The sequence below is a fragment of the Nicotiana tomentosiformis genome, chromosome 10 (assembly GCF_000390325.3).
Source record: "Nicotiana tomentosiformis chromosome 10, ASM39032v3, whole genome shotgun sequence".
NCBI lineage: Eukaryota > Viridiplantae > Streptophyta > Magnoliopsida > Solanales > Solanaceae > Nicotiana > Nicotiana tomentosiformis.
In genome coordinates, this window is record NC_090821.1 from 26,348,762 (window position 1) to 26,373,815 (window position 25,054).

Genomic DNA, 25,054 nt, shown 5'->3' on the forward strand with positions numbered 1-25,054 from the left:
AAGAAAGAGTACAAAAATCGCTTCAAAGAGTTTAAAGTTGAGACACTCTACTTTAAATTCAATTCCCAACTGGCTTATTATGCTCAGCTCCGTAGTAGTTTTGATACTCCGCTTCTTCTATTGGTTCAAATGAAGTGCTCAACAACAAAAAAGAAAATGATTTGTTTTCTTCAGTGATTGATATTCTTCTATATATTCTTGAATCAGAAACACAAACATGTGTTGTTGATGCAAATCGCATCAATGTTAATCATTTCTATGGCCATGCACTTTGGACTAACTAACTGAAAAACATTCCGCATAAAAATTGCATTGCACGTTAGAAATGTTATGCAGCTTAAAAGGAGCAACAAATATTTTCATCATCATCAGTTCAAAAAAGTTTGCAACACCAGGGCAGTAGCTGAATTTCCAACTTCCCCCAATAATAGTGATGATTTCTCATTCTAGTTCCATAACGCAGAGGACCTTAAAGCTTTTACACTCTTTAGGTGAAAAGAAGAGCTAAGTGACTGCCGCTACAAGAGCTTCAATCCACCAGTTATGTCGTCAACTAAATCAGCCGGTCCTGCACATGCATAGCCACAACACAATCAGATTGAGACTCCATGTATAAATTGTTTAATACCCCGTGGGTTATTATTAAGGATTGGGAAACTTACCAAGTACAGCCATCACTGTCCTCGAGTCTGCAGGTAAAAAAGAGGGAAAGACAATAAGCAACTTTGCTGGAGCAAATTAAAAGCAGACAAGGCAATGTAAATGGTAAAACGTACTTGAAGTTATAAAACAAATTCATTGCTATTCGAAGGTTTGGCATTACTTTAGCTATATTGATACTAAAGAGTAGATACAAACATTATTTTTCCCAACACTTAGTACCAGTGTTGTGAACAGCGCTCACTTCAGCACTCAAAGCGCGAAGCGGGACCTCGGGCGCTTCTGTGATGTGAAGCGTAGCAGGTTGAGTAAAGTGAGCGCTTCTGCAAAAAAAAGCAAAAAGCGTAAAAGCGACAGTAGCGACAGAAGCGAGCGCTTCTATATATTAAGGCTGCCAACGTTAAAAATTAAAAAAACTCTTTTTTTAAAAGACCATCGAGCAGCAGAGAACAACAGGCGACTAGGGTTCCCATTTTCCGCACTTTTCAACTTCAAGTTCATCAAGTTCAAGCCTAGGTATGTGATTTCTTCCTCTTCCTCCTCCTTCTTCTTTTCTTTTTCTTTCACTGTTTCAGTCCCAAAATAGCAGCGAAATGCTGGCAAATTTTTTTTTCCCCCTTCAGTTCTTCTTTTTCTCATTCTCATTCTCTTCCTCTTCTTCTTATTCTTATTCTTCATTTTCTTTCACTGTTTCAGTGATAAATTGCAGCGAAATGCTACCCAATTTTTTTCCGCCATTTTTTTTGTATACTTACTGCCATTTTTTTCATTTCGTTTATTCTTAGTTCTTATTGCCATTTTTATGTGTTATTCAGTTGTTCTTTTAATGGCACGATAGGAAAAACCCGATTTGGGCTTATTCTATAAGAGTTAACGAGACGAACAAGATGGCAATTAGATGTCTTTTTTGTGACAAGATATCAAATGGGGGAATCTATTGTCAAAAATTTCACCTAATCGGTGGTGATCCAAATGCCGCATCTTGACATAAAGTTCCGCCGCATGTGAAGGAAGAAATGAAAGCACCTTCAAAAAAAAAAAGAGAGTTAAAGACTCAAATGCATCATGAACAAGAACAACTGCATAATCTTGATGATGACAATGATGAAATAGAAGGTGACAATGGTTCGTCACTTCCATTAAAATCACAAAAGCGGGGAAGGATACAAACTATGTCTTCAAGTTGTGGATCTACTAGTAAGACTAAAGTACCTATGGATTATTAGTTCTCGCAAAAACCAGGAGATATGGGAGGGAAAAGTGGTAATCGTCAAAAATTGACGCCAAAGCGATTTTGAGGGATAGTGCAGTTGCAATATTTGCGCGGCGGATGTATGATGCAGGTCTTCCTTTTAATTGTGTTAATTATACTGACACTTTTTCTGCTTTTATTGAGGTCGTATGCCAATATGGTCCAGGAATGAAGTCTCCAACTTATCATGAAGTTAGAAGTCCATATCTAAAAAAGAGGTGGAAGAGACGAACAAAATCGTGGAGGAGCACAAAGTAGAATGGAACAAGTTTGGTTGTTCCATTATGATGGATAAGTGGAACGCAAGAAATGTAAAAATAATCATCAATATCTTCGTGAATTCTCCTAAGGGAAGCTTGTTTCTTGAGTCCGTTGATGCAAGCAACTCTTCTACTGATTCAACCAAAATGTACTCCTTGTTCAAGAGTACAATAGACTCTATTGGAGCAAAAAATATTGTTCAAGTTGTCACAGATAACGCAGTGAAAATGTTAAAGCTGGTGATTTGATGTCTATAGGGTACCCGCATATTTATTGGACTCCGTGTGCAGCACATTGCATTAATTTGATCTTCACAGACATTTCAAGGAAAGACCTTTCAGTTCAGTCTTTAATCAGGCAATTAGAGTGCATTTCTATATTGTTCAAAGGCCTTTGTTATTGAATATGATGAAGAGATTCACTAAACAAAAAAGCTTGATGAAACCTGCAAAGACAAGATTTGCTACTGCTTTCTTGACTTTGAATAGGATGTATGAGCAAAAAAGCAATTTGAAGAAGTTGTTTGTTTCAGATGAGTACACTAACAGTGCCTATGGAAGGGAAGCTCGAGGGAGAGAATCTGCAGATATTATGCTTTCTAATGCATTCTAGAATAATGTGGTTCATACATTGAAGATTGGTGGTCCTTTAGTTAAAGTGCTTCGTTTGGTGGATGGGGAGCAAAGACCACCAATGGGCTACCTTTACGAAGCAATGGATAGGGCAAAGGAAGCTATTCGAGACTCTTTTAGTGATAAAAAAAATATAAAAGAGTCCTTGAGATCATAGATAAAAGGTGGACAAATTAGATTCATCGCCCTTTGCATGCAGCTGGACTTGTTTTGAACCCGGAACTATTTTATGACAACGAAGAGAGGATTATAGGAGATGAAGAATTGTGGAATGGATACATTGAATGTATTGAGAAGTTGATACTTAAAGAATCCGCGCAAGATAAAATAATAATGCAATTTAGTACTTATAGGAATGCTGAGCAACTTTTTGGAAAAAACATGGCTATTATACAAAGAAAGATGAAGTCACCAGGTGAGCGAGTGCTTATATGTTGCTTTATAGTTAATAAGTTATTTTTTTATAAATATTATGTTTTGAATATTTGTTCTACTTCTACAGTTGAATGGTGGAAGCAATATGGCCCATTCCACTCCAAAATTACAAAAGTTTGCCATCAAAGTTGCAAGTCTAACGTGTAGCTCATCCGTGTGTGAAAGGAATTGGAGCGTGTTTGAACATGTAAGAACTAAGAAGAAAGATTTTTCGAGATAATTAAATTATATCTCAAATGTCCTAATCTTACTAATTATTTATTATTTGCAGATTCATACCAAAAAGAGGAACAAACTAACCTTGAAGTGTCTCAATGATCTAGTCTTCATTAAGTACAATAGAACATTGAGGCGTCGTTACAACGCTCGCAATATAATTGATCCAATAAGTTTGGACAACATCGATGATGCTAATGAATGGCTAACTGGAGTCCCGGAAGATCATGTAGATGAAGAAGTATTTGAGGAAACTTCTAATTTCACTTGGGATGATGTTGCGGAGGCACGTGGAATTGGGGAGAAGATTTATGGTTTTAGGGGGAGTACTTCAACTTCAAGCTCACAAAGGAAGGGAAAAGAAGCAGCTACTTTGTCCCTAGTTGATGAAGAAGAAGAAGACGACGAGCAATATAATGATAGTAGAATACAAGAATTTGACAGTCTTGTACAAGAATCGAATGCTCATTTTGTGCTTTAGGTGATGCTATTCTTTAGTTTTTACATTGAAGTATAAAACATTTGCTTACAATTACATGTGTTATCTATGCAGTATTTATTTTAATTTTTTTTTTTTTAATTCCGCTTCACTTCAAAAAAGCGAGCGCTTCGCTTCTCACTTCTCGCTTTAAGCGAAAAGGGGCTTGTCGTTTTTCCTCGCTTCACGCTCTTCACAACACCGCTTAGTACAACAAGGAGTTTTGAACAAAAAGTGATTAGTTTTGGAAAACTTCAGCATCATTTCTTGGAAAATAGATACCGTAAATGGTGGAGGTTGATGTTCTCCATGGTTGTCAGCATTACTGCTCTCTAATGGTCAAACTTCAGCATCATTTCAATGGTAAGCAAAATCCCCTGTTTAGGCAGTTATAACACCTTATTGCTCCGACAAACATTCGTGCGTGTAAACTGTTCTATTCAGGTTATTATAACTGATCCTAGTAGTCATAACTCCTAAGGTCTCCATATGTGACGTAAGTCTTTTTACCACCTAGCATTGTTACGTTATATATCTGTAAGATACTGCTAACAAAGAAAAATATATCTATAACAGCTAAGGAAGGACATTTATACTCAAATAATTTGTGCCCTCCAATAACAATACTGAATATCTGTGGATTTTTTTTAATAACCGTGGTGTCAGAGCCAGCACGTCGACTAATTCTACGGGATGCCACCTCCCACTAGCAACATGTACCAGGTAACTCTGTCCATCAAGGCTTGTCCATCAAGGCTTGGACAGATGAGAAGAAATCACCTAATGCTAACCTCCTAATGCTAACCTGAGACCTCATGGATCCCCCCACTTCATATCACTAGGCCACACTCTTGGGTGCACTGAATATCTGTGTTTTTCTAATTAATATAGACAAGAACACACTGTCTATAACCACAAATTGCCATCCTTCATTGCTACTATCCACCACCAGAAGATGAAGTTGTGTTGCGATAAACATGCACCTAGGAAGTTATGATGTACAAGGCAAAGCCATCACATCACTAGCTGCTGGAAACCGTACCAACCATCTATTTTCAACCTTTCATGTTTACGTACGCTTTTTTATTTATTTATAATGGTAACATCCTTTCATGTTCACGTTATTCTGAAAAGCAATTAACAAGCTCTTTCCGCATAGACCAGATGAACTGAAACCAAGACAACTTCACTATCTAACCATAAAGAGAGGATGACGGAGATCAATAAAGCAAGAGACATGTTAACATGCCAGGGAGGAGGCCATAGTTTAGTGGCAGAATGCCAATAGTGAAGTTCAACTTAAGGGTGTTTCTTGATTCTCCTTTCATCATGAAAGCAAGTATAACACTTTTCTTTTGGGGAAAAAAAGAAGAAAGAAGATGGGCAAAAGTGGAGAAGAAGCTGCAGAAGCTCTTCATATAACAGTCATAAACCTACTGATTAGGAATCATGCATAAAAGCAAACATGTTGAATAGATTCACTTAAATTTTAAGTATCAACATAGTCATTTGTTGTAGACTTGGAATACCAAGCTCCACTAACAACTCAGGAAATCCAAGAAGGTGTGCGGAAAGATGCAACAATGAAAGCCTTATGCACTAGGTCATCAATCATCATTGCTAATCACGTTCCAAGTATGTTCATGCGGGCAAGATAAAAAATGGTCTATCAAATTCACTCAAAAGCAAACAACATCATGAAAGAGGCGATTATGTCTCTAACTCACTTGGCGCAATTTGTGTTCTCCCAGCATCAATTGTAATATGTGTTGGTATATTAAGTGATTTTGCCCTTTCCTGTGAGCAAAATGAGAAATTCAGAGAGCAACCAACCAGAACAGGATAAAAAGTTACATTTAGTAAATTAAAACAAGTATGTCTAAACAAAGAACAGAACATAAGGTATTCGAAAGGCTGCAGATAATGGGCTGATTAATTTACGAGGAGGTTTCCATAAATTACACTAAGAAGAACTAAACTCTAATTGTGGAAGCAAACTCTAATTGTAGGTTTAACAGGGACTTATTGGGCTCATTTTTATTTAATGAGGCCCAATTGGCATCATCAGTCCAAAATATTTTACCACCCTCAGATAAATCAGATAAAGTGCAAGGAAACTCTGCGGGCTCGTTTTTATTTAACGAGGCCCAATTGCTATCATCAGTCCAAAACATTATGTCGTCCTCAAATAATTTGGACCCATTATTTGTGGAAATTGAGGCAAATACTTTTGGTCCTTCACGAAGTTCTACAGTAGATGTGAACAAAGGAGGAATCTCTCCTTCCCAATTTCAAGCTACAAAGCAAATTGTAATCCACGAAGACGTTGATGACTATGAAGATGCCATGACCAACATTGACGGTGAGTGTACACAATTTGACACTGCGGGAGATAGAGGTGACATGTAGATAATCGATCCCATGGAGACTGAACTTTGGTCAGTTGAGGAAGCAGTAAGCACAACCTCTTGAAATTCAAGAGCAAGAAGAGGAGATAGATGGGGAGATGGATGCATCTTTATGGGTCCATCAAAATGTAATGAAACTAAGCAAGCAATTTGGAATTAACTTCCAAGGATGTGAAAAGGACGCTTTGGCACTTTTCATGAAAATCGACATATGCAGGCAATTTAAAAGACAAGAAGAGAACATCATTCCCATGGAAACACCCAAGAGAAAAGGCAATAATGAATTGAAAAGTCTGGTCATTGATATGAAATTTAAAAGCATTGGTGCTAGGAATAGGGGGAAAGAAATTCCAATTGTGGATCAATGAATATCAAGATTATATCTTGGAATGTGAGGGGATTGAATCGTAGAGCTAAGAGGGGGGTGGTTGGCAGCTTGATCACCGAATGGAAAGCTTATGTTTATTGCTTTCAGGAAACAAAACTAGAGGGAGATATAGAGGAGATGGTTAAACAATTATGGGGTAACAGGGGAATAAAGTATGAGCAATTGGAGGCTAGTGGTACTAGAGGGGGTATTATAATGCTGTGGGACAATAAAGTTTGGAAGGGGGAGGTGATAGCTACCGGGTCTTACTCTTTGACATGTAGGTTTGAGTCATTAACCCAAGATTTCAACTGGCACATGACGGGAGTTTATGCTCCAAATTGTGTCAACGAAAGACAAGAAGTGTGGTGGGAGATTGGGGCTGCTAGGGGTCTATTTATTGGACCTTGGGTGGTTGCTGGGGATTTCAATATAATCAAATTTCCTTATGAAAAAAGGAATTGCACTAGAGTTACTAGAGCAATGACAGAATTTTCAGATTTCATTGAAGACATGGAGTTGGTTGATCTTCAGTTGGAAGCGGAAATTACACATGGGCTAGTGGGAGCAGAGACATCATCTAGAATTGACAGATTCCTCATATCAGTGGAATGGAATGATTGCTTCAGAAACATCAAGCAGGAAATTCTCCCCAGAGTGTGTTCAGATCATACCCCTTTAATTTTACAATGTGGTAACTGGGAGCAAACAAAATCCTACTTCAAGTTTGAGAATTGGTGGCTGGAAACCGAAGGGTTCAATGATAGAGTTCAAAATTGGTGGACATCATTTGAAATAGAAGGAAGACCATATTATATTCTTGCTTGTAAACTCAAAGCTCTCAAAGGAAAACTAAAAGAGTGGAGTAATAGTAATTTTGGTAATCTAGAGAGGGAGAAAAATCATATTCTTAATCAAATCACTATGCTGGATATTATTCAGCAACAAAGGAACCTTAATCAAGAGGAGAAGGCCAGGAAAGCAAGGCTCTTCATGGAATTTGAAGAGTATGCCAGAAGGGAAAAAATTGCGTAGAGACAAAGATCTAGAGCACTTTGGCTCAAACAGGGAGATAAGAATACCAAGTTCTTTCAAAGAGTTGCAAATGCACACAAAAGAAGCAATAACATTGATAAGCTGGTAGTGGAAGTGGAGAACATTGAGGAACCAGAAGCCATTAAAAAAGAGATAGTTGACTTTTATCTGAAATTGTACTCTAAAACTGAGGTCTGGAGACGTACCTGCAGTATGACTAATTGCCCTACTATCTCTGTAGAAGAACAACAAGTGATGCAAAACCCTTTTGAGGAGGAAGAGGTCCTACGATGCCTGAAATTATGTGCAGCAGACAAAGCCCTGGGCCAGATGGATACACTATGGGTTTTTTCATCAAATGCTGGGAGGTGATCTGTCACGACCCAAACCGATGGGCCGCGACGGGCACCCGGTACCTTACTCAACCGAGTACCTACGTAACGTATCTTTTCATGTCATACTATCATAGATAACTGAGCCGGAAGACTGTCGTGAGCTAAGTAGAATATAACATGTAATACCAACTTATACATAAGACATACGGGCCTATAAGACCAAAATAACCACTCGTACACTAAACATAGGCCGACAAGGCCATACAATCTTTTACGTACATGATATCTGTCTACAAGCCTCTAAGAATACGAAATTTTCATAAAGGTCGGGACAGAGTCCAGCCATACCAAACAATACACGTCTAAATCATACTAACCAAACAAGCAACTCCGAAGCAAATGGAGCGCACCAACATCTTGCGCTGAGCTGATAGCCTACCTGGAGGGCTCTCGACCTGTCTATCGGGATCTGCGGGCATGAAACGCAGTATCCCCAGGCAAAAGGGACGTCAGTACAAATAATGTACCGAGTATGTAAGGAACGAAAATCAATAAATAATAGACATGAGAGAAACATGGAGTAAAAGACTCGACATGTATGTCTGCATCGCTCTGTGAATTATTTCATTTTTATAATGCCATGCATATGCGTATAAATGTCATACCATGCATAGGTATATGCGTTCATAACATCATCAAGCCTCTGAGGGCATCCCATCATATCATTTCGGCCACTGTGGGCAAATCATCAATGTATACCAGCTGATCGGGTGGTGGTGCGTATATAACGCCGTAACCTTTTCCCATATCCCATATATATATTATACATATATACGCGTATATAACGCCACCTGGTCATGGGTAAATGTAAATGAATGCAATGCATGAGAAGTATGTCAATAAAATCTTTCGGAGTGTCATAAGACCATTATGCCTTTGATTAATATCAAGGAAAAAACTTTATCAAGTTACGTATTTTCTGAGACCCATGAACAGATGATAGAATAATATGACACATGGGGAATCAAGAACATAAGCATCTCTAATATTTCTATGAATAGAGTCATGTATGGAAATTGTGCATTTGCTCGTTTCGTTTGTGTCGTATAGATCATGCCAAAAGAAAAAAGGGATAGCCTTAACATACCTGAACCGATTCGCTTGACAATCCCTCTAACACGTGTCAATTGCGACAACACGTAATGGCGGATTGAAGTAAGAAAAAATCCGTATAATATTCTTGAGAAAGATTGCACCGTACTCATGGGCTGCCACATGGGGGCCTTTGTCCCCACTTATTAATTATCCACAAATTCTTAATTACATGGTTAATCTCCCATTAAACCAATAATTAACCAATTACCCACATAATTAAGAATTATCTCAAATTACTTAGAATACTACTCCCTTTTAACACACCTTATACACCTTACTATCAAGGTCATGTGGTACCTTGTATGGTACTAATCCATATATACCGGGGATTTTAGCTCGGGCCATATTTTATCCCAAAATGTCAAACTTCGACGAATTTCATTTCCTTCGATTCGCTTACCCTTTCACCTTCACGAATTTACTTATCACTTGTTTGAAATAGCATAATACTTATAATCCCCAAATAATCTCATTCTCGAACTTACGTCGATTAACTTACGACGAAACTTTAACGTACGAGAATACGGGATGTAATATCTCATTTCCGAACTTTCATCAATTTACTTATGGCATACTTTTACGTACGAAAGCGTGTGGTGTAACATCATTCCCCCCTTTGGAACATTCGTCCTCGAATGTTGGCTGATGCACTTATCATTTTCATTACCTATGTCTTCTGAATACTTTGGTACTCCTCTTGCCATCTAGGCAACTGTTCTGTGAATGGATCCCAAAGGCCAGGACATTCCCCCTTTAGGCCTCTTTTTCACACCACGACTTGTGGTCGGAATTCTTCCAATCTCGCAACTGTTGCTACCTTTTGTCATAGATCTGTTTATCCATCCATATAACTTTACTGCCATAATTCTTACTTTGATTTATCGTTACTGAGGTCTGCTACCGAATTCCAGGTTATTTTCGTTGCTTATCCCATATGTATAAATCTAAGTCCTTTAATGCTTCCTCATTACTGTTCATCTTAAGAATGGCGGCCTAATATCATCTCATACTTTGTGACTTTTGTCCATCCATTGTTGATTCACATCAATATTAATCTACAATATACCACTGATAACTTGATCTCTTATGTAACACTGCCACTAGGGCTCACGTCTCATCGGGGACATCTGGAGTAATTAGCGCCTAGGGGCGATACTATACTTCCATAACCATGATAGTATCCCCATGTGATTTACCTTGCGTGGGTATTTTAATCTTGTACATTTCATGAAATCGTTACTCAATCGAAGGCCCAAACGTCATCCTTTATCTATCACAATTACACCCTCATTCTACTAGCAGGGTAGCATTCCATCTCTGCTAAATGCTACTAGTCTTAGACTCCTTTGAGTTTATTCAGGCTATACTCAGCTTTCTATAACTTGGAGAAACCATTATCTCTCTTGTTTTCATAGGCTTAATCCTGAGAACTTATACATTTCTTGTCACCTCCCCACTCGCCCTTTCTTATCCTTACTCCTGTCATAAAACCTTGTCGCTTTACTATACTTTAGCTTGCGACCGATACATATACTACTCGCAACCTCTCTTCAACTTGCTTGCACCATAGATTTCCTTATGCTATTCTGGAACATCAAGCGAGACATCACATCGTCTCCAACTTTTCTTTACTCCCTTGGCTAGATCTCTCGGTACCTAGAAACCATAGGCTGGAAGATATGCCGCTGACGATGCCGCTATCATTCCTGGATATTGAATCCCCGCGCTTCTAGCCTTCTATCCGAAGTATGGACTATTCACAACCTTTTGCATTTGAGTATCTCGTACGTTATTCACCTTTACCTTACTAACTTTAAAGTCTCGCATCATATCTTCTATCTCTTTCATGACCTCCCTTTCACCTAGGTATAACTCACATCCACAACTTGAACTTCTATTATAATATTTGCACCTCTTTACATGATTCGGTGAGAGCTTTATACTGACTTCTTATGAGGCTGGTACTCTTCTAATTGGATTTATCCTAGCATATGGTTGTTGTACTATCTCTCTTGTACCTCTGATATTAAGAGTAATTCTGCAATATTCTCAATCACGATTTCTATAATTTTCTGGGTCCAATAATCAGACTCCTAATTTACTTCGTTGATGTAACTCTTTAATTTCCTCTTTCTTCTGATCAACCTTTATGTAGGCTTAAGCTATCTTCCGATCTGCGGCTCATGGTATTACTTTAGCCCTTCATGGATGCTTTGGAATATTCAGGATACAATCTTCTAATTAATTCAATCCTTTGTCTATGACCTGGACTCAATTCTTTCTTTTAACTTGTACCGGAGTCTTTTACGACTATATGATTGTCAACATATATGTTGCATGGATAATACTCCAAAATCTTAAGTACGTTCATAACGTAACTAACTCTGGATCATTTATCGAATAATTCCTTTTGCTCCTTCTCAACTTTCCTTAAATGAGAGCAATTGCCTTTCCTGGTCGTTCTGCCACTTGTTGCATGAATACTTGGCTTATCTTAGTGCCCACACATGCCGGAATTTTTTTCTTTTTTCTTTTGTGCAACTCATATGATTTTGACCATTACTTTTGGTTTCACTTCCCGCTCATTAGCCACGATAGGTGCCGGACCACTTTCTTATGGAGTGCATACAATGTTGTAGTGAGACTGCTATTAGAAGACCATTCCTTCTTCTAGTTACTATGTTTAGGTTGAAGTTTTTTTTCTTATTTCCTCAACTCGTCTTACATTGTAGTACTTAGGGAGGACCTTCTGGCTCTTGTAAAGTTACAAGCTTGTTATATTGCTTACCCGACAGAATTTTTGATGTTCATACTTACCTATATTTATCCTTTTTTACTTACCTCCATACTCATGTGCTCGTACGGTTGCTTCTGAACTGAAGTTTTGACTGTCTTCCCAGTGGGACTCTCTTTTATTTCCATAACACTCATACGGTATCTTTAACTACCCCAACCCCTATCTGAGTATTTCTCAAGGTCATGATGTCATATCTGTGAGACTGAATTTCCCATATTGGGGTTCATTCTGTTTATCTTGCACGATCTATTGATTTGTCTGTATCCTCTTGTCTAGCCATAACTAGGCCCTTCCTGAATCAACTACTAACTACTCGTTGGCCCATTCTCATATCAATATTCTGCGTAATCTTTCTTGGATCATTTCCTTTGTCTTAACTTATTCCTCGCACTGGCTCCTTATCTATCAATAACATCTCGGGCAGGGACCCTTACTTCCTCTCCTTGACGTCGTATTTGCTTAATGTTCTGGAATTGCAGCATACCTGTAGGATTTGGATAAGTGCAATCTTATCCCTTTCTTAGTCTTATCGCATTCTTCCTTTATTATTCCATAGTTACTACAACCACTTAATTCCGACTTAATGTCACATCACTCCATATTCCCCCCTTTAGGGAAGCACTAATATTTAGCGCTACGATGATCTACGTATAGATGTTTTACCTCTTTGGCATCTTCTCACATCATCGATGACTCTTACCCGTCTTGCGGTAATCCTTCTGCACTAAGGATCACAAAATTCCTTACTTACGAGGGTGACACTGAGTGTAACTGGCACACTTAGTCCTTTAAGCTTAACTTTGCTCACGTTGTTTGCTTTGGGAAAGCGTCTTCCTGAATGACCTTTAAGGGTTATTCTTCTGTCGTCCATTCTTTTATCGTCGGAACGCAATCTGAAATTCTCATGGTGCCGACTATTATCAAATTACTCAGTTCCTAATTCATGTTTAGTTTACCTTGTTTACTAGCCCATACTGATTTCTTATTACTTTGGGGTCTAACTTTTCCTTCTGGTAATCACGTTAGAGTCGCGAACTTTTTTTTTTGAAATGAGGATATGACTTTATGGCCTATACTCTCTTGTTGTCTCAAGGCCTGTCACTTCTCGTCTTTTCCTTCACTTGACTAGACTCTGTAATACTGTCACTTTTTTTTTGATCTACCGTTGTCATCCATGTATCACATCTTACTCATAATGATTCATTAACTCTCTTCTTATTTCCCGCTAACATTTGTGTCTATTACTTTATTCTGAAAACTGGAACAAGATATTCTTTTGCTTTTAGCTCCTCTTGACCCATCCATTGGCTCTTCGAATTGCCTAACATTCTTTCCCCACTAGGGACGGGAGCCACACTAAGGTAATATTTATCCCTTCAAGGCTTCCAGTGCCTATTTTTGTAGTACTCATATCTAGCTGTACTATTTTAGAGCGCACCATCTGGGTGTCTCACAAGGAGATCTATTAGCACATTTGCAATATCCTTCGGAAAAGTCAACTAACGCAAACAATCCATCCACCATTTTGGGTCACTCTAACCCCAGCCGGATCCTGATATCCGTCCTTCTCTTATGCTACTTCGGTTAGCCCCATAGGGCATAAATGAAATGGGTGTGGCCAATTGTACATACCTCTGTTACTGTTGAAGGTAACTCACAATACTTATATTTTTCTGTCTGAGTTGTAAATACCGATAATCTTCATTAACTGGTACCTCGTACCCTTCTCATCTTGTTCCTTTTACTTGTTAAAGCTTGTATCTACCTTCTGAATCTCTCGTTGCTTTTTTTTACCATATGGGTGGATAGATATTCTTGTCTTAAGGCTACTTATTAAGAAGCTTATACCTTTTAGTACACACATGATATGCTGAAGACCTCACATTGACTCATCATAAGCATCATGCAGAATCGAGTTCCTCTAGCTCAACTCCTCCATAGCCACATGCAATCTTTTACCAATCGTCTTTCTGGATGTAGGCATCGTCGTATTATGAATAAGACAGAGTTTAGGAAATTGAGTTCTTACAACTGAGCTCTACCACACGATCTAGAGTAAGAAGAAAGAGTGACAGTCCTAAATGCCTTGTAGCCTCCTGCTTATAAGTGTGGTGCACGACACACCCATAAACAAGACTCTACTAGACACGGCTTGTAGACTCCCTAGAACAGAACTGCTCTAATAACACTTTTGTCACGACCCATACCGATGGGCCGCGACGGGCACCCGGTACCTTACTCAACCGAGTACCTACGTAACGTATTTTTTCATGTCATACTATCAAAGATAACTGAGCCGGAAGGCTGTCGTGAGCTAAGTAGAATACAACATGTAATACCAACTTATACATAAGACATACGGGCCTATAAGACCAAAATAACCACTCGTACACTAAACATAGGCCGACAAGGCCATACAATCTTTTACGTACATGACATCTGTCTACAAACCTCTAAGAATACGAAATTTTCATAAAGGTCGGGACAGAGTCCCGCCATAAACAAAGCACGTCTAAATCATACTAACCAAACAAGCAACTCCGAAGCAAATGGAGCGCACCAGCATCTTGTGTTGGCTGATAGCCTACTTGGAGGGATCTCGACCTGTCTATCGGGATCTGCGGGCATGAAACGCAGTATCCCCAGGCAAAAGAGACGTCAGTGCAAATAAGTACAAATAGCCTTAACATAACTGAACCGATTCGCTTGACAATCCCTCTAACACGCGTCAATTGCGACAACACGTAATTGCGGATCGAAGTAGAAAAAAATCCGTATGATATTCTTGAGAAAGATTGCACTGTACTCCCTTAGAATCGCAAAATCCCGTTGCTATTAAGCGGTGTAACTTCGTATGATAGTCTCTGAAGCAAATAACGTTGCCTGAAGCTCTGGTGGTGATATTTGTAAATATCATATACAAGATCCTTAAAACCAATTCTCAACAACTTACCAGATTTATCCTTTGGAGACGAATTGCCGCAGGTGTTTTGCATGAAGGAACATCCGATGTTTGATAAAGAAGGGAATGAGGTTATCGGGATGCTAAAGAAGAGCTTGAAATTGAACCGAATGAAGATGAACCCCCATTCTTGAAAGACCAGAGTTGTAACTTAGTTGATATTTCTTGTTAAAATTTAGAAAATTCCCCAAGAATAGACAAAGAACCAAAGTGACCCAATGATACGTGGATATTCAGTTTGAGGTTTTGAGCCACATATATTCTTCTTAAAAAAGACACCTTTCTTCGTATCATATTAGTCACTTGGTGGCTTTATTAACCATTTCATGGGCTGCCACGTAGGGGCCTTTGTCCCCACTTATTAATTATCCACAAATCCTTAATTACATGGTTAATCTCCCATTAAACCAATAATTAACCAATTACCCACATAATTAAGAATTATCTCAAATTACTGAGAATACTACTCCCTTTTAACACACCTTATACACCTTACTATCATGGTCATGTGGTACCTTGTATGGTACTAGTCCGGGCCATATTTTATCCCAAAATGTCAAACTTCGACGAAATTCATTTCTTTCGATTCGCTTACCCTTTCACCTTCACGAATTTACTTATCACTTGTTTAAAATAGCGTAATACTTATAATCCCAAAATAATCTCATTCCCAAACTTGCGTCGATTAACTTACGACGAAACTTTAACGTACGAGAATACAGGATGTAACATCTCATTTCCGAACTTTCATCAATTTACTTATGGCGTACTTTTACGTACGAAAACGTGGGGTGTAACATGATCAAGTCAGACATTATGGCAATTGTTCAAAATTTTCATTCGCATGAAATTTTTGAGAAAAGTTTTAATGCCACGTACGTGACTCTGATTCCTAACAAGACTAGAGCAAAAAAGCTAAGAGATTTCCGGCCTATTAGCTTAATAGGAAGCATATACAAGTTGATTTCTAAAATTCTCACGAAAAGGCTCAAGAAAGTGATGCACAAACTAGTTGATTCACACCAGATGACTTTAATAAAAGGAAGACAAATTACGGATGTTGTATTGATTGCTAATGAATGCATACATTCCAGGATTAAGGAAAAAGATCCAGGAATGATGTGCAAGCTAGACATTGAGAAAGCATATGACCATGTCAATTGGGATTTCCTCCTAGGAATTCTGCATAAAGATGGGTTTTGGAAGAAAGTGGATCAGTTGGATGAAATTTTGTACAAGTACTGTTAGATTCTCTATTTTGATCAATGGTTCCCCAGAAGGTTTCTTCCCCTCACAAAGGGGTATGAGACAAGGTGACCCCCTGTCACCATTTCTCTTCATAATAGCAATGGAAGGGCTGAACAACATGTTGAAGACTGCACATAACAATGGGTAGATTAAGGGCTTGAATATTGCAAGTAGTCAAGTTGAGAGGTTGGAAATTACTCACCTTCAATATGCGGATGATACTCTAATTATGTGTGGTGCAGAGGAAAGTCAAGTAAAATATATTAGGATTATCCTTATCCTCTTTGAAGCTATTTCTGGACTTCATATTAATCGGAGGAAAAGTCAGATTTATCCTGTTAATGAGGTGCCTAACATATAGATCCTGACAAACATTCTGGGAGGGGAAGTTGGTTCTTTTCCTACTATCTATTTGGGGATGCCTTTAGGAGCAAAAAGCATGTTAGTTTATAGATATGTATAGTGTAGTCTTGTCCCACATTGGAAGAAGAGTAATATCTCCTTGTAGTGTATAGCTATAAATAAGGACCTCTTGTATTGTATTTATTATCCAATATCAATAACATATTTTCTCCCGTGCCTTCTCACATGGTATCAGAGCATTAGTGAGAAAAGATCGTTGTGCGTCATTCCAGCGTTAACCAGGAAGAAAGAACTTAGTCATCGTGTAATTTTTCCGGTGACCTAAGGCTTGTCTAAGTGAAAGTCACTTTCTGTCGGTGTTGTGCTAAAACCAACACCACCACGAGGTAGATCACCCTCCGTCTACAAACTCCTGAAATTTTATCCGGCAGAAAAGCCGCCACGCTCCTCCACGCGCCGGCAACAACTTTTCCGGCGAGGGTTCCGGCCATTTTTTCGCGAAGCTTCTTCAGGACAGTGTGCTCTCCTCAAAATTCCGAACCTACCCATCTAATTCAAATCAAATTCCGGCCACTTTTATATTTTTTCGGCGTGAACAGTGACCTTTCTGGCAATTTTTTGAAAATATTTCTTTAGGACAGCTTGCTCGCAAAGGAATTCCGAGTCTATCCATCCTGGTTACAACAAATTCCGACAACTTTGGAATTTTTCGGCGAGCTACAGTGTTTACGGTGTGAACAGTGTTTCCGGCACAGAACAATGTTCTGTTTTCCTGCTGTAAACAGTGTTTTTCAAGCTATTTCTTCAGTTTTCTCACAGGAGTTACTTATTTCCACTATTTCAAGTTAACCATACTACTACAAATTGTAGCGACATGGGAACCGATACTTTGAATAGTCGGATGGTTTCTTTAGCAGAGTATATTGAGTTCCTTCAGTATAAAGCATGTAAGCAGACATCTTCTGAGATAGCTTCTGTTGTTCAAACAGGTAATAGCATGACTTGTTTCTCCCAATCTTCATCCTCTGAGTCTTGGGTCATTCATTCTGGTGCATCAGATCATATTTCTGGTAACAAATCTCTTTTCACTACTATTTCGTATTCTCAATCTCTTTTAAAAGTCACAATGGCCAATGGGTCTCAAACCATGGCAACTGCAATAGGTCAAGCAAGCTCACTTCCTTCCTTACCTTTAGATTCAGTCCTTTATGTTCCCAATAGTTCTTTTAATCTCATAACTGTTAGTCGCTTAGCCAAATCATTTAAATGCGCTGTTTTATTTCTTGATGACCATGTTTTTATACAGGAACGCAGTACGGGGCGGATTATTGGTACCGAGCGTGAATCAAACGGACTTTATTACCTTATCCTTGCTAAATCACATGGACTCACATCTTGTCTTCCTTTTACAACTTGTCCTGTTACTGATTCACCAGATTTATTACATAAACGGTTGGGACATCCCAGTTTGTCAAAACTTCAGAAAATGGTATCTGGTTTATCTCACTTGTCAGCTCTAGAGTGTGAGTCATGTCAGCTCGGTAAGCATACCCGCTCCCATTTCCCTCGGCGTCTTGATAATCGAGCAGAGTCACCTTTTACTTTAGTCCATTCAGATGTTTGGGGTCCTAGTCGGGTCAGTTCCACCTTAGGATTCCGCTACTTTGTCAGTTTCATTGATGATTATTCCAGGTGCACTTGGATATTTTTGATAAAAAATCGATCTGAGCTGTTTTCTATTTTTCCAGACCTTCCACGCTGAAATTCAAAATCAATTTGGGGTTTCTATTCGCACATTTCGTAGTGATAATGCCCGAGAGTATTTGTCTTCCCCATTTCAGCAGTTTATGAAATCTCATGGGATTATTCATCAAACATCTTGTCCGTACACATCTCAACAAAATGGGGTAGCTGAAAGAAAGAATAGACATCTTATTGAAACTGCTCGTACCATACTCATACAATCTCATGCTCCGTTGCGTTTTTGGGGGATGCCGTTCTTACATCTTGCTATCTTATTAATCGTATGCCATCTTCAGCTATCCAGAACCAAGTTCCATTCTCTGTCATGTTTTCCCATTTACCTTTGTTCTCTCTTCCACCCCGTATCTTTGGAAGCACTTGTTTTGTCCATAACCTTACTCCAGGAACAGATAAGTTAGCCCCTCGTGCTCTTAAGTGCGTATTTCTGGGTTTCTCGAGAACACAAAAGGCGTATCGATGCTACTCTCCTGACTTCCAGCGGTACCTTATGTCCGCTGATGTTACCTTCTTTGAAACCCAATCATACTTCACAGGTTCGGGTCATCACTTAGATATTTCTGATGTACTACCAGTTTCATCTTTTGGAGATTCAGTCACTCCAGCTCCACCACCTACAGCTCTAGTTGTAGCTCCACCACCTATAGCTCCAGTTGTAGCTCTACCACCTATAGCTCCAGTTCCACCACCTACAGCTCCAGTTCCTCCACATAATCCAGTTCAACCTTCTGCAGCTCCACCACTCTTAACTTTTCATCGCCGTCCATATCCAGCATCAGGCCCAAGTGATTCACGCCCCGCATCAGATTCTGCACCTACTGCGAACTTGTCTCCTCTTAGTCAACCAATTGCACTCCGCAAAGGTGTACGATCCACACTTAATCCTAATCTCCACTATGTCGGTTTAAGTTATCATCGTCTGTCGTCACCACATTATGCTTTTATATCTTCTTTGTCCACTGTTTCTATCCCTAAGTCTACAGGTGAAGCACTATCTCATCCAGGATGGCGACATGCTATGATTGACGAGATGTCTGCTTTACATGCGAGTGACACTTGGGAGCTTGTTCCTCTTCCTGCAGGTAAGTCTACTGTTGGTTGTCGTTGGGTTTATGCAGTCAAAGTCGGCCCGGCTGGCCAGGTTGATCGGCTTAAGGCTCGTCTTGTTGCAAAAGGATATACTCAGATTTTTGTGCTTGATTATAGTGATACGTTCTCTCCCGTGGCTAAAGTAGCATCTGTTCGTCTTTTTTTGTCCATGGCTGCTGTACGTCATTTGCCTCTTTATCAGTTAGACATTAAGAATGTTTTTCTCCACGGTGATCTTGAGGAAGAAGTTTATATGGAGCAACCACCTGGTTTTGTGGCTCAGAGAGAGTTTAATGGTTGTGTGTGCAGATTGCGCAAGTCACTATATGGTTTGAAACAGTCCCCTCGAGCTTGGTTTGGTAAGTTCAGCACAATTATTCAGGAGTTCGGCATGACTCGTAGTGAAGCTGATCACTCTGTGTTTTATCGGCATTCTGCTCCTAATCTGTGTATTTATCTAGTGATTTATGTTGATGATGTTGTTATTACTGGTAATGATCAGGATGGTATTACTAATCTGAAGCAGCATCTCTTTCAGCACTTCCAGACTAAGGATCTGGGCAGATTGAAGTATTTTCTAGGTATTGAAGTCGCTCAGTCTAGCTCAGGTATTGTTATTTCACAGCGGAAGTATGCCTTAGACATTCTTGAGGAGACTGGAATGATGGGTTGCAGACCTATTGACTCTCCTATGGATCCGAATGCTAAGCTTCTGCCTGGACAGGGGAGCCTCTTAGAGACCCTACGAGATATAGGAGGTTGGTTGGCAAATTGAATTACCTCACAGTGACTAGACCTGACATTTCTTTTCCGGTGAGTGTTGTAAGTCAGTTTATGGATTCTCCCTGTGATAGTCACTGGGATGCAGTTGTTCGCATTCTTCGGTATATAAAGTCAGCTCCAGGCAAAGGATTACTATTCGAGGATCGAGGCCACGAGCAGATTGTTGGGTACACAGATGCTGATTGGGCAGGATCACCTTTTGATAGACGTTCTACGTCTAGATATTGTGTTCTAGTAGGAGGTAATTTGGTCTCGTGGAAGAGCAAGAAACAGAATGTAGTTGCTCGATCTAGCGCCGAAGCCGAATATCGGGCCAATGGCTATGGCGACGTGTGAGTTAGTTTGGGTCAAGCAGTTGCTCAAGGAGTTAAAGTTCGGAGAAATCAGCAAGATGGAACTAGTGTGTGATAACCAAGATGCTCTTCATATTGCGTCAAATCCGGTGTTCCATGAGAGGACTAAACACATTGAGATCGACTGTCACTTTATCAGAGAAAAAACACTTTCAGGAGATATTGTTACAAAGTTTGTAAAGTCGAATGATCAACTAGCAGATATTTTCACTAAGTCTCTTAGTGGTTCTCATATTAGTTACATGTGTAACAAGCTCGGTACATATGATGTTTATGCACCGGCTTGAGGGGGAGTGTTAGTTTATAGATATGTATAGTGTAGTCTTGTCCCACATTGGAAGAAAGTAATATCTCCTTGTAGCGTATAGCTATAAATAGGGACCTCTTGTATTGTATTTATTATCCAATATCAATAACATATTTTCTCCCGTGCCTTCTCACAAAGCAAATCCAAAGAAATATGGAATGGAGTTCTGGAAAGATGTGAGAAAAAGTTAGTCAGATGGAAAGCACAATACATTTCTTTGGGAGGTAGACTAATTCTTATTAACTTTGTGTTAGACGCTCTCCCAACATACATGATGTCCCTATTCCCTTTACCTGCAAGTGTAGAAAGGAGAATGGAAGTCATGAGAAGGAATTTCCTATGGCAAGGAAATAAAGAGAAGAAAGGATTTCACTTAGTTAAATGGAAAAAGTTGACCATTAGTAAACAAGAAGGGGGTTTGGGAATCAGAAATCTGAGAAGGCAAAACAAATGTCTATTAATGAAGTGGTTATAGAGGTTTACAAGGGAAGAGCAAACACTATGGGGAAAGGCGATAAAGAGCGAAGTATGGAAAAAAAGGCCTCTGGATGACTAGGGAGGTGAAGAATCCTTATGGAACCAGTTTATGGAGATCAATTAGGAACATGTGGCCAAGTCTTTCATCCAAACTGAATTTTAATGTGAGGGATGGAAGGAAAATATTATTCTAGAAGGATAACTGGCTGGGAATAGGATGCTTGAAGGTTTTATTCCCTGACATTTTTACATTGAATCAGCAACAAAAAGCTACAGTGAAGGATGTATGGGGGATTCAGGGATGGAACTTAACATTAAGAAGACTACTTCAAGATTGGGAACTGCCTAGAATTGCAGAATTCTATAACACTTTGGATCAAGGCAGAGGATTGCAAGAGGGGGAAGACACTCTTTCATGGAAGAAGCACATCAGTGGAAGTTATACAGTAAGTTCAGCCTACAAAGATTTGAATCAGTTGTCTCAAAACAGTTTATGGCCTTCGAAACACATATGGAAAGTTAAAATACCATACAAAGTGGCATGCTTTACTTGGTTGGTGGCTAAAGAAGCAGTACTTACTCAGAAAAATCATAGGAAAAGAGGATTGCCAATTTGTTCTAAATGCTATTTATGTGGACAAGATGCAGAGACAATTGGCCATCTGTTTCTACATTGTAGAGTGACCAGATAGTTGTGGGAATTGTTCATCAACCTAAGGGGTATTAGGTGGACAATGCCAGGAAGAACCTTTGAACTTCTGGAAAGTTGGAATACAGGGAGAAATTCTACCTCTAACAAAGACAGATGAAAAATTGTCCCAGCAGCTATTTGGTGGACAGTATGAAAGGAGAGGAATGCAAGATGCTTTGAAGATACAAGCAGCCCTACACAGAAGATTAAGATGAATTGTATTCTTCTTTTTAGTTATTGGTGTAAATTAGAATATATTGATGACCATGATTCAATCATAGAAGTCTTAGGCTCTTTGTGAGAAGAACAAGGATGTTACGCTTTTGGTTTTTGCCTAAAGTTCTCCATGATGTACATTTTGGCTCCCAGCACAATTTTTGTGCTGATGATTTAATTAGTATAATAGATATGTTACCTTTTCAAAAAAAAAAATGAATGTTTCATGTTCCCACCGAGAGGATATTTGCCAACTTTATCCACCGGACAATAAAATTTCCTGGCATCTAGGATGGAAACAGTGTCCCTGGCACCAATCCAAGCATATGAGATCTTTTGAAGCAGTACCACGTGAGCAGATCAAAGCAATGGAGAAAAGTCTAAGCATCCGGGATGATAATTTTGTCTTTTTTCTCCTGTTTGGGGCAAAGTAAAATTGTATTTCGACACGCACCATAAGGGAAATCATACAACGTACATATCCATCACAAGTGAAGAAAACCCAAGACCAGAAAAATTCACAACCAAGCAACAAACCTAGACCAAAACAGACTGTACGTCCACTACAAGATTGGATAACGAAAATCTAAAAGAGAAGTATAATGGTAATCCTACAATAAAATAACTGACGGAATATTTCAATGTTTAAGTTGGTGCTCATAGACAGTGCCCACTACTTCAGATTCATGACCAAAAATAAAAATAAAAATAATAAAGTTACTATAACCAAGCAAGAAGGCAGAGTAGATAACAAATATTTCAAGAGCACAAATTATTGGAAATGGTATGTCCTACAGCAGTGATAGCATAAGTAAACTTTACATACTTGCAAAAGCAACATATCTTCTTCCCTTTCAATCTTCACCACCACCTTCACCTGTCCACACATCTCCCATCTGCATAGACAAATTTCACGATAAATAACACTTACTATACCAACCTAACTTGATATGTCTCTTAAAAATTACCTGTTTAAAGCTTTTGGCGCCCTATTATGGAGCTTTTTGTAGAGACCTAAAGTTGCATGACTAACCAACCATATACCAATTCAACCAAAAGTTAGAAAAAAATTAGTGGAACACAGCCAATAAATGTAGGAACACCAATTTGTATTTGTACTCAGAAACACCCAAATGAAAGAGAAACTTTAAAACACAACAAAACTACAGGGTGCTGACATTTCAGGAGGCTTTCATGCACTGAAACATCAAACGTCAACAAATAAGAATAAGTGACTTTGATTCGAGATGGAATCATCTGTTTGGACAGACATGCACAATCACCTTGTGGTTTTCAAATACAACAACAACGACCCAGTAAAATCCCACTAGTGGGGGCTGGGGAGGGTAGTGTGTACGCAGACCTTACCCCTACCCCGAAAAGCAGAGAGGTTGTTTCCGAAAGACCCTCGACTCAAGAAGACGAAAAGAGACAATATCAGTACCACCAACAGATACCATAAGAAAAAATAACAACATCATGAAAACCAGAAAATAGATGCAAAGCAAAAGCGATAGCCAGTAAATAGACCCGGCACTATGAATGTGGTTTTCAAATAATGCAGATTAATTTTCTCAAAGATGCACTTACACATGAAAGTTATCTAAATAACTTATAAAGATACCTATATACCAGCAAAGGCGGCAAGAATGAATCAATTACCTGCATTGTGCGGCTATTTTCCCTTTCCCCATCTTCAAGTCATTCCTGACTACCAAAACCTGCACACAATTAGAAATTATGGTTCATCCTTAATCTTCTAACATACAACATACCTTCGCTCGTAGTAAATTGATTTGGCACAAACATAAACATGGAGAAAGAAGAGAAGAGACCATTTTGAAATCTTCAAGGATCTCGGCCAGTCTTTCAACTTCAAGAGGTGGCTTGACCCCTTTTTTCTTTTTCCCATCAACTAGAGTTTCAGTGCCACCAGATGCTTTGTTTGATAGAGAAGTGCGAGAAGAGTGGCGCACACCAATAATATAACCCAAAGCAAGACATCCTGCCCCAAGTATTATGGCGCTAAGCCATGCCATGTCTATCATATTCAAAATTGAAGACAGTAACGTTCTGGTATTTAAGGTCCAATAGATATCAAGCTGATGACCAATGCGTCTGTTCTTGCGCCCACTCACCTAAAAAATGCAACGTTTAGTTAACTGTACAATTCAAAGTGTTACTCTTACTGCAAAGTCAACTTCTAGTATCAGGCAGCGAGCAGAACAAAAGCTTTTTTTTCTCTTTAAATTAAGTATTTAACCTGAAAAATAAACTACATGTCACCTACTTTTATGCCCAACCAAACTGGAAAATGATACAGAAAAAATGATGGTCAAAGTAAGCAATTTCACGTGGAAAACATTTTCCTCCAACCAAAACACACAAAGATTGAACTTTATATTTTGTTAAACGATGTTGTCAAATCTACCATGAATAAATTATCGATCCTCCTAATTATTGATTCTCAGCCCAGATACACATCCAATGAAAGATTTGCTGAGTTACTTCCGAGATTTGATACAAAGAACAAGTGTACCTGTAAAGTGCAGGAAACAAAGCTGCATTGATAGGCTAATCGATTGATCGGAGAGCTCTAGGCTGAGCTCTAGAGTTCGGTTGGAAGAAGGAAACAGCCAATGCGGTTGTTATGGTTCCGTAGCCAAGCCCCAGGTATTACAGCATTGGCAGTAAGCCCGTTTCCGGGAAGTAAAGCCCAATAAAACCCATTATCTCATAATTTAATTCATAGCTGCAAAACTATCGGTCTCTT

The 25,054-nt window shown here is 39.0% G+C and overlaps 1 protein-coding gene across 10 annotated transcripts; it reads right to left on the reverse strand.

Annotated features, from left to right (window-relative positions):
• Positions 1 to 147: 147 nt before the first annotated feature.
• On the reverse strand, positions 148 to 25,004 carry LOC104102348 (uncharacterized). 10 transcript variants are annotated; one of them, XR_011411716.1, is made up of 11 exons: positions 24,821 to 25,004; positions 24,117 to 24,419; positions 23,944 to 24,002; positions 23,250 to 23,309; positions 23,108 to 23,177; positions 8,457 to 8,548; positions 5,662 to 5,731; positions 1,614 to 1,686; positions 883 to 983; positions 663 to 689; positions 148 to 568 (listed from the first exon to the last, which is right to left on the reverse strand). XR_011411716.1 is itself a non-coding variant. In XM_070187687.1 (11 exons), exons 2-9 carry the CDS (start codon positions 24,327 to 24,329, stop codon positions 913 to 915), a joined length of 708 nt encoding a protein of 235 aa, XP_070043788.1. In that variant the 5' UTR covers positions 24,330 to 24,419; positions 24,821 to 25,004; the 3' UTR covers positions 148 to 568; positions 663 to 689; positions 905 to 912. The 10 variants fall into 10 exon arrangements, 8 of the variants coding, with proteins under 8 accessions (XP_070043788.1, XP_070043785.1, XP_070043787.1 ...); XR_011411717.1 differs by having other exon boundaries at positions 859 to 983; XM_070187687.1 differs by having other exon boundaries at positions 905 to 983.
• Between the last annotated feature and the right edge of the window lie 50 nt (positions 25,005 to 25,054).